Here is a 13,270-nt window from a genome sequence, read left to right on the forward strand (position 1 = left end):
CATGTAGATTGAAAGGGTCATGTTTTGTCCTTTGTAATGAAAGATACTCTAGTATTTTGAAGGTGATTTTGCAGTACCACACTCTATTTTTGTAACTGAGCAGGACTTCGAAGTTTGGATATAATGTATATATGTTATGAAGTGTTTAAATGTGTTGGTACCTTTCATCTGATGGTAATTGTGGTTTATAATGGTTAAGTTAGATGTTTGGGGAACACTGGACTAGGAAGCATAGGAAGCATCATTGCGGAGTCTAACAGATGTTTTCTCTGTTGAGTTAGGTTTTGGTTTTCTAGTTGGACAGTTGGTTGATCACATGATTGTTTGATCCCAAGGTCTGAGCCTTCGAGGATGAGCCAGCTGGGGGAAGAGGAGATTGCATGACAATAGTCGTAATATCTCAAGATTGGGACATATTGCATGGTATATTTCCTTGTGGGAGCTCCATTAGGACGAGAGTTGTCAGATGTGTGGACATGTATGAATTATTTCAGTGTTATTCCAATTGTTCACTTGTAGGGCAGACAATGACATGGGGTGGAGGTGTAGTGCACCAAGACTTAGGTGGGAAAGGATTGATCACTCTGAGTTGGCGTTATGAGTCTCAAGGCAATTTTATATGGTGTGTATTCATTTGAATGGGGTTGCTAGGGTTGGGGTGGGTGAATCTTTTACCTAGTTTTGTGTTGACTTATATGATTCCTTGAGAGGGCTATGTTGGGCCGATGGGCATTTCATTCAATATTGGCAATAGGTCTAAGCAGGGAGCTCCGTTGATTTAGACGAGGACTTAGGGATTATTCCACCTGTTAGGGTCGAAGGTAGTCAGTACTATGTTGTTCCACGATGATTTAGAGTGCATGCTGTATTGTATTGAGATTAGGAGAGAGAGCCCTTATAATTATCATGACCCTCCTACAGTAGGTTAGTCGGGAATGCGACGGTTTTGGGGGCTGTGGTTTATGTATATTGCTCTAGGCGACCATTTTAGTGGGAGAGGTACATTCCTATGGTCGAGTTGCCTATGGTACGACTGAGCATATGGTTATGGCAATAGCTAGAATATGTTTGGTAGGTGTTGGGTTAAAACCTTGACTCCCTCAGACTTTGATAGCTTGAAGGAGACACAATTGTGTTGTCTAATATTTAAGAGTCTCTGAGAGGGAGGTATGATATCCTCTAGGTACGAGGATTTACTAGATCTTGGAAAGGATGGGTATTATGTTGCAGTTAGCAGATAGTTGTCTCGGCGATTTCAGGTTTCCGATTCCATGAGGAGTTGGAGGGTTGAAGGATGGTTTATATTCTTCAAGGACTTGGGAAGGTTTTGTTTTTTTGTCTTGTTTCACGGTCATATGTTGGAGGAACAGTAGCTGGAGGAACAACAGCTTTGGTGAGCTGATTCCTTGATACCTGGCTATGTGGATTAGATAGACTAGGTGTAAGCCTGATTTCGGAGGCAGTTGATGTAGGTAGCTGGTTTCTACTTCATTTATTTCGAAGAGTGGAAATGTTCTAAGTGGGGAGGAACGTTATGTACCTAGCACTAACCCTTGGGTTTAGGGACTAATCCAGCAAGGTTAGGAGGGCTGGCTTGGCCTGTGGGAGTGGAACCTTAGCCCTTGGCTCGAGGGAGGTTTGTTGACGCGAACCTACGGTTTGGTGGTGAGCTTGCTTGCACCCCTTTTATTTGGTTTCGTTAATCCCAAGGCTCCCCTAACCTTGATGGATTAGTCCCTAACCCCAAGGATTAGTGGTAGGTACATAACAATCGTGGAGATAGATGTGTCACAACAAGACATGCATTTCATGTCTGAAACATGTTTCAGTGGATTCCTTGTTTCCATTTTTAATATAGCATGTTTCATATTTCTACCATTTCCCCTTCTGCCTTTTCAGCTGTATTCCCAACTACACCTGTGTGAGCACAAATCCAAGAAATTACTCCAGAGATGTGACAGTCTCTGGCAGCTTCTCCAAACTAGCCTTCACACCCCCACAGCATTGGGCACCTTCAGAGCTGCTGTTCTTTATTATTGGCAGCACTTTATGGAGCACCAGCAAGCCAGCATTTCAGCCACAAGGCCCCTCTTGCTGTATATTGGATAGAGATGCATCTTGTACAGTACGGCTCCTTTCCCATGAGGAAGGAGACTTTTTCTTGTTTTTTTAAAAAAATTGTATTTTTCAGGTCTCATAAGCCATTTGGCCTCTGGAGGGCGACAACACCCCCCCGCCCCTCCCTCCCCCTTTTTCTTTTTTTCTCGTACTCTCTAGCCCTCTCAAAATTGCTGTTATGTTTCTGTTTCTTCCCCGTTTCCCATAAGTGTGGATCCAATCCATTATAACATCTTGTGCTTATGTGCTCATGACTGAATAATGATTGTTTTTATGTTTGGTTTTTTACAAAGCAGGGAGGCTACCCAGTTTTATACAGTTTTCAAGCCCTGAAAAAAATAGATACAAGGAAGGAGGAAAGGCTTAGGGTTGTTTCAATAACAAAGGAACACTTGATAGAGAGATCCGGGGACGAGGTAACAGCTTTATACAGGTGAGAGGGTTGAGGCTTGATAAAATAATGATAAGGCAAATGATTAATTTCCTGCAAAAGCTTAAAGATTGAAATGGTCAGATGATTGAAATGCTTTTATATCAGTACATGTGACCGAGTGCTGTTCACATGTTTTCAGTTTGAAAGATGTCATAGGGCTAGTTGTGAAGGACGATAATTCGAAGGAAGTTTTGATTGAATTTAAATCATGGAGGCCGACTCAATACACAATCGAAGCAAGGGATGACTTTCTTGCAAGTATTGCTGATGTTATGGATTCATTGAGGCTGCTCAGCTTTAGCATTCACTCGGAAGAATTCCTACCACATATGTTTCCAGAGAAGCCTCACCAGTTGTATCAGGTAATCAATGTCTCTGTGGTGGCTGTGACCCGTAGCTTGCAAAAAGTACTATATGTTTGCTAGTGTTTTATGACCATCAATTAATTTTCAAGGTTTGTTGTTTTTGATATATAGAATGAGTGTGAGCAGTACTATTCCAGTCAACTTTTGGCTGCAACTGATGCAAAAGATCATGACAATCTGCATAACATTTTAAAGGAATATGCTTGCAACATAAATGTAAGTTCTTTCATTAATTATCCAGCTTGTACTCTTTTCCACAACATTTTAGTAATTAAAAAAAAAGCATGTTTGTAGCTATGCAAGAACATTCAATGCTTCTATCTTGCATAAGCTAGAGAGAGAGAGAGATCTCCTATGCATCCTTCATGAGATTTGTCCACCATAAGCCAGCTTGTAACACTTTCTTTGATGCAATATCTCCTCCATTGGTCCCTTGATGAGCCTCCGTTAGTAGTGGTATCTGCCCATCGTCTTCTTAGTATCTGGTCTGAGCCCATCTTGTACAAATGTCCAGTAGCAATCAAATAAGGATGGCTTTTGTTGGCCAAGCTGATAGCTTTGTGAGAGCGTTTTTGTGCTTGCATAATGCATTAATTAGAGAGAACATTGGCTCCTATTATCCATACTTACACACCTAGGCGAGAGCTTTTTGTGCTTGCATTATGCATTAGTTACAGAGACTGGTTCTTATCATCACTTTGTACAATGTGAAAAGTGTTTGATTGGCTGGTCAGGTTGGAGATTCTCAGTGTACAGATCCTAGAGTATTGAAGAAGGTTACTGATGTGTTGAAAAGCTCTGCAGGTACGAATCATGTTTGCAATTGCCCAATGTGATCTTTGTGTATGTATCCTTCAGAAACTGAGTGTTTTTTAGAGTTCAAACGAGCTGGTGTTTCCATTTGATTCAGGGAATATCAATCTTGCAACATGTTGTTGCTTGGTTTTGCAAAGGCTGTTAGCATCTCGGCCTTGTTTTGAAGCAGTAAAGAACATGCTAGAGTTTCCCTCAGCTTTAATTCAGGTGTGCTTTTTTGGGGATACTTTTACTGATATTTTACTATAGTTAATATTAGTCATCTCTTCAACCCTTCGTATCACGACTATATTCATAAATGATCTTTGGGACAGCTAACAAGGATATGCCTTTCAACCACTTTGAAAACCTTGTCCCACTTCCTGGTATCGAGTGGTTTGTTATTAAGAACAATATTAGGAAGGGCTTGTGCTCTGGCCTTAGCCTTCTTCCCTGACTCTTTGTTTCTGTTTTTTGTCCCTTTTTGAGGCTGCTTGGCTGTTTTCTGGGGCCAAGTCCTTGTTACTTGTTTTTTGCCCCTTATTGGATGCAACATTGTATAGTATTGGATGTCATGCCATAAGCCAGTGGTATTGGTGTAAGTCTTTTCAGAGTGGCTTCGATCTGGCATAGTACTGCTGCCCCTGATATCTGTGGCCTTGAGAGGGGATATATATGTGCAATTCTTCTTGAAACCACCCTTTCTTTCCGGTCCCTTAAGGCACCCTTGTCAAAAGGATCTGTCAAAGGGTCTATATAAGGTGGCAGATGATTACATACTTTTACTATAGAGACAGTGAGAATATGTGGCTTATAGGCTAGCTTTGTTCAATAAATGAAGTTATGTATAGAACGGATGGAACTCAAAGGGTTATTTTAAATGGGGGTTGTGGGCTGGAATGCTTATTTTCAGTGAAAGGAGATCTAATCATTGTAGTACCATATCTTGATCATTTGGTACAACTTAGACCTCTTAATAGATATATTGCCATAGTGTGACTGTGATATTGCAATGCCTTTCTTCTTTGTCCTTTTTAGGGGGTTAGGGAACCTCTTTCCTGCCTGCACATGGTTTCCCATTTGTCAAGTGTTTCGAGCTGATTTGAACCAGTTTTTATGTCTAGTGCTTGCGCTCAGGAAATTCCGTGCTAAGCTACCTGGCTACTGTTACCATCCGAGGAGCAATAAAACTTGTGAACGAGGCAGGAGCTTCAGATATGGTTCTCATTTCAAAGGTATTTAGTGTCTGTTGCTCTTGAGATGGGCTGAAGATAAGATTTGGCTTATGAGAATTGAATCTGGAGACTAAAATTGGGATTTATCCTTCTTTTGTGCAGCTAGAACTTGCGAACAAAGGAGCTGTCTTGAGTGCTGATAACATGCAACAGCTCGCCTCCTTGTTGCATACCTTTGCTCTTGCAAATGATACTTCTGTGCAGGTACCTACTCTGCTTTCTGAGCGTGTAAATTAGGGTTTCATTATGGCTAGAAATCACATTCTGAATGTCCTTTCAATCCCCTTCTGCAGTTATATGGAATCTTGCAGACTTTTCTTCTTGCCGTAAGTTCACTAACTTATGAGATGGAAAGTGGACGCGGATGGACAAAGGTGGTGCAGTCTTCCTTACTTTTGTACAGGTTTAATTAGCATTAACAAAGATGACATCACAGAACTTGGGTTTTTTTTTTGGCTGAGTTTTGTGCTTGTTTTTCTGGGCCAGGCTTTTGAGACTTGCATTATTGGAGCAGCAGGGATTTTTTGCGGACTCTGTAGGTCGCCGAGTGCTGTGGTTTATCGCAGGTACCTGTTCATCAAAGGGCCATCATCAAGTTAATTGTTTGGTCTGCTCAATTACTGTGTGACACGTTATTGTTGCCTCCCTTTTTTTGAATAGGGGTAGGGATTCTTGATTGATTCATGAAGGCTGATGCCTAATAGAAATAGTAGGATGGGTTAACCCCTGTGTGTTAATCTATTCTCTAACAAGACCAATGATGAGATTAATTATGTTGCCATTAAGAGGCTTCAATGAAGGTTATTTAAACTAGTTATTGCTTAAAAAAACGTCTCAGAGCTATTCCTCTTGTTTGCCGTTAGTGGTTCCCAGAATCTTGGTTGGGAGTGATTTAGAGACCGTCTCTACCTTTCCACTGATGGATGCCGATGCATCCCCTGTGCTTGTTGTGGGTTGATCTTGGGTTCATCTAAACAGACATGATCCTTTTGTTTACACATCGTCTCAATTAATGCTTCTTTGGAACCTTATGATTTTTGGCACACTTTTTCTGCAGCAACTCACTTTTTCTAAAGGCTGTACTGACACAGGCTTCCCCTCCGGTGGCAAGCCAATTGCAAGTAAGGCCCCCGTTTGTAAGAATGCTGGAACTGAAGCTTTGATATTGAGCTTACCTTAATCAGGACGAAGGTAACAAAGTGCTTCTATGTCCCAGAAAGTCTGCTTGGATCGCGGTGTCCTGCTGATACATTTGAAGGATGCGATATTTGCAACTGATGAAGAAGCACGGTCTTTGAGTGGAAACCTTGTCTACTTGATGATTGAAGGCAACAAAGCCTCCAAGAAGCTATCAGAAGCTCTGCTGCCAAAGGTGTGGACAGTGGGTTGTCCCTTCTCACACACTGTTAGAATGTCAGTGTGCAGTTGAATGGGGAAATCAGTCTTTTCTTTTGATGCTTGTTGGCAGGGTATAATGCATTTGTACGCCACCAGAGTCTCCCAAATAAGTTTACAAAAGGTAGTTTGTTCAACTTGGGTGTTTCTTTTCTTATAAATTTACTTAATGCTTTATTTTGATCCATATATATTTTGCTCATCTTCTTTGGTAAATTATGTGGCTTGTAGGAGGAAACCTCAAGTCGATTCTCTGCATGGATGGAGATTTTGGATCTTCTACGGAAGGACACCTTTGAGACACCCGTTCTGGTGTGGAATGATGTGAAACGAATGGAATTGAAAAAGGTTGGTAAGGTCACGTTTGTGTCTTTTGAAAATGTCCCAATGAATCAAAGCTTTGCTCTGACTGGAGAAGGTTTGAAGTATTAGTCTCTGTTTTCTTGGATTCAGTTTCTCAAAGATGAGGTGGAAGCCTTCTATGCCATGGCAGACAACAACAAAGACCTCTTGTTTAACAGCGCCGAAATGCAACTCACATACTTGTCTGCAAGTGAGGGTGCAGGTGTGAAACAAAATACCTTTTGCTTTCTGAAGAGGCTATGAAATGATGTTTTGATTGTTTCAATTGCATTTACAGGTTCAGTTGTTGATGGTGTCCATCTTGAGCTTCTTGTGGACAATCATCCTGCTACAGATGATCCGAGGATTGAGTTTTGGAAGGTATGAATTCAAACATTCTTTATGCTTGATACAGAATCGTTCCCACCCATCAATGGGGGACCAATATGGCCACCTATGGGCAATCTTGCCCATTTAACTCCTACCCATCTTAGAGGTGCAGATTATTCACTTATTCCCAGAGTTCCTACTCTTGATTTTCAAATGCAGCTGACGGATCCATTGTCCACATTCCAAGCCGTTCTCCAGGCCATGGTGTTAGGCTTTACACCCCTATTTGGACAAAACAACTTGCCTGAAGTCGATTTGAGATTGGCAGCACATGTGCTCAGCTGGATTTATGAACGCCATGCAGAAGATATTCAATCTTGCTTGGAAAAGCTGAATGTTATTGAGGTGTAACCCTCGTTTGTGCTTTACTCTAGTATCTAAAAGGCCAGCATTTTCACACTGTTTTTTATCACACGTCTTGGGGTATTGACATTTGTCTTGCTTTTTGGGGAAAAGATCATTGTAGGGATGCTGCGCGAAGTCATAGAGTCTGAACACCAAGTTTTCGTCTTCAAATTGGTAGTATTCCTGCTTGCAACTGTGGAGATTGGGGGCAAGGACAACGCACTCCGCTTTTTGAGAGCAGGGGGTGTAACCGTTTTAGTCCCTTTAATAGTTCTGTCCTTGTCTAAGGTTAGTCACTGTGCTTTTCTGGTTTAATGTGGTCATTTAATTCCTCTCAATCCTACAGTAAGTGCTAGTAATCCTACACCACTCAGTTGCTGTATGTTTGCACTGTAGTGCTGTAGAGACAAGTATGCATTTGAATGCGATGCGTGGAACATGGGAGATCCGAGGTTTTCCCCCTCTCATGAGACAGTTCTAGTCAAGCATGTGGATGGCCAAATAAAAACCGTACGAGTCCCTTCTGGAAGGTTTTACGAGGTGCTGGATAAAGCTGTACAGGATGGGAGTTTGGATGCAAAAGAAGGTGTACATTGGCAGGATGAAACTGTGCACGAGAAACTTCAGCTTGGCTTGGCTTTAGACCTTTTAGAAGCCATTATGAGGTCTTTTTCTTTCTTCTAAATGATAGGTTTGAGGCCTGCTTTTCAGATCACCTAGTTTAGTGTTCACGACATATACCCGGATGGATTGAGGGTCAGGTTACTGTAGAAAGGTTGTTTTTAGGTCATTGAAACCATTTGATATGCATTTTATGACAGGTTATCTGGCATTGATAGCAATATTGAGGAGTTTCCGCCGTCTGCAGCATGCAGCCACCTTTCCAAGGAGGAGTTGCTATGTCATCTTGTGCAAATTCTTCTTTGGGCAAAAGGTTCAGTGTTTGGAAGGTATACACTTAAGTGGTTCCTGAGAGAGGGGTTTTGTTCGAAAGTTTTATTCGCATGTGCATCTTATTTGAGTGATACTGTGGCTGTTTTTTTAATGAACCTTGCGGTCAAGGTGAGGCCCCGGTAGTTTGAAACTTGAATCTGAGGAGAATCCAACAAAATCAAGGAACTCATGGTAATTAATCAAAGTAATTAACAGTTAATTACATAGAAGCTAACAAGATGTCCAAAAAAGTTGTGTTAAGAGGATAATGATGCTCAAAAACTCATCAATCTTTTCATAAATCTCACATACAAATGAGCAAGGAGATTCATCATTTTACAAAAAGAGCATCTAGATCCACATTGTCTTCCTTGATTCACTTCCTTCTCTCCATCAAATTTTAGAATCTCTCAATTACCTAAACTTTCTCAATCGGTCTAGAATCTGGTCCACATGCTTTATGGCATCACCTTGCTTACATCATCAGAATCTCTTACCTTTTCACCCATTTGTATTCAATCATAACCTTTGACAATGAACCTTTGAACACTGGCATGCAACTTGGCATTGCCATTTAATCTACCCGCTCTAATAACAACAAATCAGGGAACTATCAAAATAGTAGTGGATGTGTACATTGCATATTATGCCACTACAGCTTGTTCAGTCAAGTTCTCTCTAACACTCAAGTACAACATGCTACATGACATGCCACTCCTCACTCCATGAGAATCTGAGTGGTTCCATGATGATCAGATTTTTGATGAAGTACACAAAATTCAAATTTTTTGTTGATGGTGAAGCCAATGTAGACATCAATGTGGATGAAGTTTTTGTTGTTGAGGAAGCTGATGAATTACTACAACCATGATGAGCCTAGGCTTTACACAACAAATGCATGTGAACAGTCTCTTAGTGGAGATTACTTTACACCAATTTTCAAATCCTTAAGGTAGATGCTTGTGCTTTTCGCCACAGAGGGGCTGCTTTGGAGACTTTTGTGGAGTTGCTTTAGTAGAGCGTGTATGAGGAGCTGCAGGGCTGAGATGTTTGCAGTTGCAGATGTTTTGGGGGTCACTGGTGCTCTTGTATTCTAGGGCCGTTGGCTTCTGTGGAAGAAAGTGCTTAGGGGGAGATGTGAAAAAGGAAGCCAGTTAGCTGCATAGATCAGCTTGTCTGTTTGCTGGATCTGCTCAATTGTTTTTAATGGCAGCTGAGGAGAAGGTGAGTTTGGAGGGGAGGTGTGGAGACCTGAGAGGTGACAAGTTAACATATCACAAAATTTGAATACAACAAGTTAAACTTCACTAGTAACGCCTGGGGACCAAATTAATTATGGAGAAATGTTAAAATCCACAATGGGAAATGTTTCCTGCCCGATAACACATTTTGGTGGTACAATGCTCCTGCCTCCTGGACCTGTTGTTTATGCTGTTTCCTGTTCTTAAATAAACTCTTAACACATCTTCTTGGTGTCAAATGCAAAAAAAAAGTTCATTTTCTATTTCTTTTTGGATTTGCAGGATTTTAGACATACTGGCATATATTGTGAGGGTGAATAGTGCTGCCATGAATCGCCTTTACAAGCTGGGTGCCTTTGAGATTCTGCTTTGGAAGCTTCTAGCTGGTGACCTGGTGGATGCAGACAAAGCCTGCATTGTGGGCTTCATTCGGCAATGTCACTTGTTACAGGTGCAGCAATCAATATTTGTGCTGTGTGTGTGCATGTGTGCATGTGTTTGTGTGTTCATGTGCACGTGTGGGAGTTGTATGTTCATGTGAGGTGTGTTCCTCTGCATGTCTCTCTGTTCTTGAAGAGATTTGAGGCTTTTTGACAGGATCCCGAGTCAGTCTTCAACGGGTCAGACTATTTAAAAGCTGAAGAACAGTTTCCCTGGCATGGTAGCATACTTCGCCTGTTTTTACCAGATGGAGTCATCTTAAAAATGATGTCAGAGGTATTATATAGTCGATATTTGTGTTTTAAACATCTCTTAATCTCATTAAAGACCTCATTTTCATGGGTATTTTGTTAATGTACTTTTTCTTTGACAGGGTGCAGACTCTTTTACATCGATTCTAAATTCGGATCATGACAGCCCTGAGGTGATTTGGAGTGAAGAGATGAGGGAGCGCTTGCTGGAGTATTTGAAAGCAGAGTTGGAACCATATGTGAAGTTTCGAGCCTCAGATCCTCTTGCACTCTACATTCATGTCCCAAAAGCTCCTCTTGTGTATCCTGAGCTTACAGGTGCATGCCTAGTGATTTAATCACCTGCATATTCACTATGTATGCAATGTGCATTCCATCTAGCTTTCTCCATCTTTGATTCTTAAGAGGATCTGATGTTTGAGGTCCTGTTTAGGAACATCTGGTTGTTTACTATGATTTCTTACGCGTTCCTCTTTTTGCTTTGTCTAGAGTCTGTGTTTTCAGCTCCTTTCTACTTGGAGAATCTTCTCGATGCTGAGCGCTTTCCAAATTATCAAATCAATGACCCGGTTACATTTCTCAACAGTCTTACGCTGGTCGGTACCCACTTTTACCCTCGTACTGATTCTGTTTGTGATCGAGACATGGGTGCGAGTGATCTGGTGATGGTCAAGTGTAGAGATTATACTGATTTGTGCATGGAGAGGTGCTAACCATGGTTACAAGAAACAGTTATGAAGAAACTGCAAAAAATGTTAAATTAGGTTTTATAACATTTTGCAACGCAAGAAACATATAGCATATACCTATGTGAATAGATTTTCTCTTAAGCAATAAGAGAGAGAGAGAGAGAGAGAGAGAGAGAGAGAGAGAGAGAGAGCATATGCATTATGTTGTAACTTGTGCGTAGTGCCATGCACACATATACAGATAGATTCATGCTATCTTTTGTTAAGGTCGATTCCTTTGGCAGTTGCATATATGTGTGTGTGTGTGTAGATGAACTTGCATAATCAAATATTCATCTATACATACACAAGTTCATCTACACGTACACACGTTTTTGGGCACTTCGGACATTCTTGATTCCGCAATCATCTGATTTTTCACTCTACACAGATTGACAAGTATTCATACTTCTGCCAGTCTTTGCACCAATCTTTATATTATTGCCGTAGATGACAAGAGCTGGACCAGCTGCAATTAGACTTGTTTGCTCAATGTTTCTGATCGTCAAGAAGTTTCCTTGGCTTTGAAGGGCTTCTTTCTTTGTATAGTGAAGTAATAGAACAAAGCTTTTACAAAAAAAAAGTATGTATAGATGAACTAGATGCCCAACAAAAGAGAGTTAAATATAAACGAGTTATTGCATTATGCCTCCAATGAATAGGGATCTCCCTTTTTGATACATATGCCTTACAATCCCTTCATGTGGGATATAACTCACACGAGAAAGCGCAGGCGACGGGGGGGGAGAGAGAATTTCACATGTGCATACCACGGGCAACCTACCCCTCTATAGGTGTCTCGAGTGTTAAGAGTTCACTGTCTTGGTGAACGAACATGATAACTAGCACTTAACTCCCATACATGTGTATAATCCTTGAACTACCACAATCCAAGAAACAAAAAATAGCCATCTTTAATCACGTGGGCAAGAGAAGGTGGACTCATGCTTGAGTAATCGTGTTACAAAGCCATCTTCTCTGTGGCACACCTACGAGTATGTTTCTTTCACAGAAGGACCAAGCTTTTGCACGGTTCAAGGATTGGCACGTGATGGTGGAAAAAGAGTTTGGATTGCAGGTAAAGACTCTCAGGGCTGACAAAGGGGGTGAATTCTCCTCGACCCTATTTCAAGTCATTAAGAGAGAACTGGGCAATATAGGATCGCCTTCAGAGAATGGAGTTGTAGAACGCAAAAACAAGACTGTGGTGGAGATGGCGAGAACCATGCTGGAGCATCGTGATCTTCTTCGTCCACTTTGGGGAGAGACTGTGGCAACGGCTGTCCATACCCTCAACCGGTCTCCAACGACTTCAGTACCTAATATGACTCCGTTTGAGGCATACTTTGGCAGGAAACCTGATGTCTCGCATTTCCGTGTTTTTGGGAGTGATGCGTATGTACATATTCCGAAGAAACAGGAGGGGGAAGCTTGACTCCAAGTCCCGCAAGCTTATATTTGTGGGGTATAATTCTCTGTCCAAGGGATACAGATTGTATGATCCAAACAGGAACAAGATTGTTGTCAGCCGGGATGTGGTCTTTGATGAGCATGTTCCAGTATCCACTGTCGAGGAGCCGCCACTTCCTGGAGATCAAGAAGAGTCTGATAATGATTCCCAGACCATTGCTCCAGTTAATCAACCTCAGTCAGACCAGGAGGTTGAGCCCGCAGCTGGAGTAGAGCCCCTGCAACGGCCGGAGGCTCCTCGATCTGTTTGAGTACCCATGTGGTTGTTGGACACCCTTCGGGAGTCAGGTGTCACAGAGTTACCCTCCGAGTGGACCACAGGATGGCCCTCGAAGATCACACAGAGTCCGAGACAAAAGCAATACAGCGGAGCTTCTTCAGGTAAACTATGCTTTGATGTCTCGTATTATGCGGGACAAGGAGCCCACTTCCGTAAAGGAAGCCCTCTCACAGGATACGTGGAGGAAAGTCATGCAGGTGGAACTTGATGCCATCGAGAAGAACAACACATGGGATTTGGCTTACTCCAGTTCTTTTTGGGATTGGAGATCTGGCAGACCAAGAGGGAGTTTTTTGTCTCTCAGCAGCGGTATGTTCATGAGTTGCTTGAGGCCTTTGGGATGGAGAACTGCAAGCCTATTACTTCGCCGATGGACCCAAACAAAAAGTTAACCATTAATGATCCTTGTGAGCCGGTTGATACCTCGTAGTATCGGAAGTTGGTTGGTTGATTGATCTGGTTGCTGAACACCAGATTGGACTTGAGCTTCTACGTGGGGCTATTGAGC

The 13,270-nt window shown here is 41.8% G+C and overlaps 1 protein-coding gene across 7 annotated transcripts in view; it reads left to right on the top strand.

The window, feature by feature from the left end:
- The window catches only part of LOC147636069 (uncharacterized), a 41,909-nt gene that overhangs the window by 6,661 nt on the left and 21,978 nt on the right, over positions 1 to 13,270 (top strand). For 2 of the 7 annotated variants that reach the window (XM_086801502.1, XM_086801501.1), the window contains exons 5-27: positions 2,412 to 2,551; positions 2,691 to 2,913; positions 3,028 to 3,132; positions 3,651 to 3,720; positions 3,827 to 3,939; positions 4,836 to 4,946; positions 5,049 to 5,150; positions 5,240 to 5,320; positions 5,433 to 5,512; positions 6,004 to 6,067; positions 6,163 to 6,318; positions 6,415 to 6,465; positions 6,573 to 6,689; positions 6,795 to 6,906; positions 6,982 to 7,064; positions 7,233 to 7,418; positions 7,530 to 7,706; positions 7,815 to 8,083; positions 8,240 to 8,368; positions 9,875 to 10,043; positions 10,190 to 10,309; positions 10,407 to 10,602; positions 10,774 to 10,880. In XM_086801502.1, coding sequence (XP_086657628.1) covers positions 2,412 to 2,551; positions 2,691 to 2,913; positions 3,028 to 3,132; positions 3,651 to 3,720; positions 3,827 to 3,939; positions 4,836 to 4,946; positions 5,049 to 5,150; positions 5,240 to 5,320; positions 5,433 to 5,512; positions 6,004 to 6,067; positions 6,163 to 6,318; positions 6,415 to 6,465; positions 6,573 to 6,689; positions 6,795 to 6,906; positions 6,982 to 7,064; positions 7,233 to 7,418; positions 7,530 to 7,706; positions 7,815 to 8,083; positions 8,240 to 8,368; positions 9,875 to 10,043; positions 10,190 to 10,309; positions 10,407 to 10,602; positions 10,774 to 10,880 — 2,961 coding nt within the window. The remainder of the gene's footprint in view (positions 1 to 2,411; positions 2,552 to 2,690; positions 2,914 to 3,027; positions 3,133 to 3,650; positions 3,721 to 3,826; positions 3,940 to 4,835; positions 4,947 to 5,048; positions 5,151 to 5,239; positions 5,321 to 5,432; positions 5,513 to 6,003; positions 6,068 to 6,162; positions 6,319 to 6,414; positions 6,466 to 6,572; positions 6,690 to 6,794; positions 6,907 to 6,981; positions 7,065 to 7,232; positions 7,419 to 7,529; positions 7,707 to 7,814; positions 8,084 to 8,239; positions 8,369 to 9,874; positions 10,044 to 10,189; positions 10,310 to 10,406; positions 10,603 to 10,773; positions 10,881 to 13,270) is intronic. The other 5 variants (XM_086801508.1, XM_086801507.1, XM_086801504.1 and 2 more) reach the window with 4 other exon arrangements.

Source organism: Cibotium barometz, chromosome 8, assembly GCF_041138505.1.
Source record: "Cibotium barometz isolate CiBa-2024 chromosome 8, ASM4113850v1, whole genome shotgun sequence".
Lineage (NCBI taxonomy): Eukaryota > Viridiplantae > Streptophyta > Polypodiopsida > Cyatheales > Cibotiaceae > Cibotium > Cibotium barometz.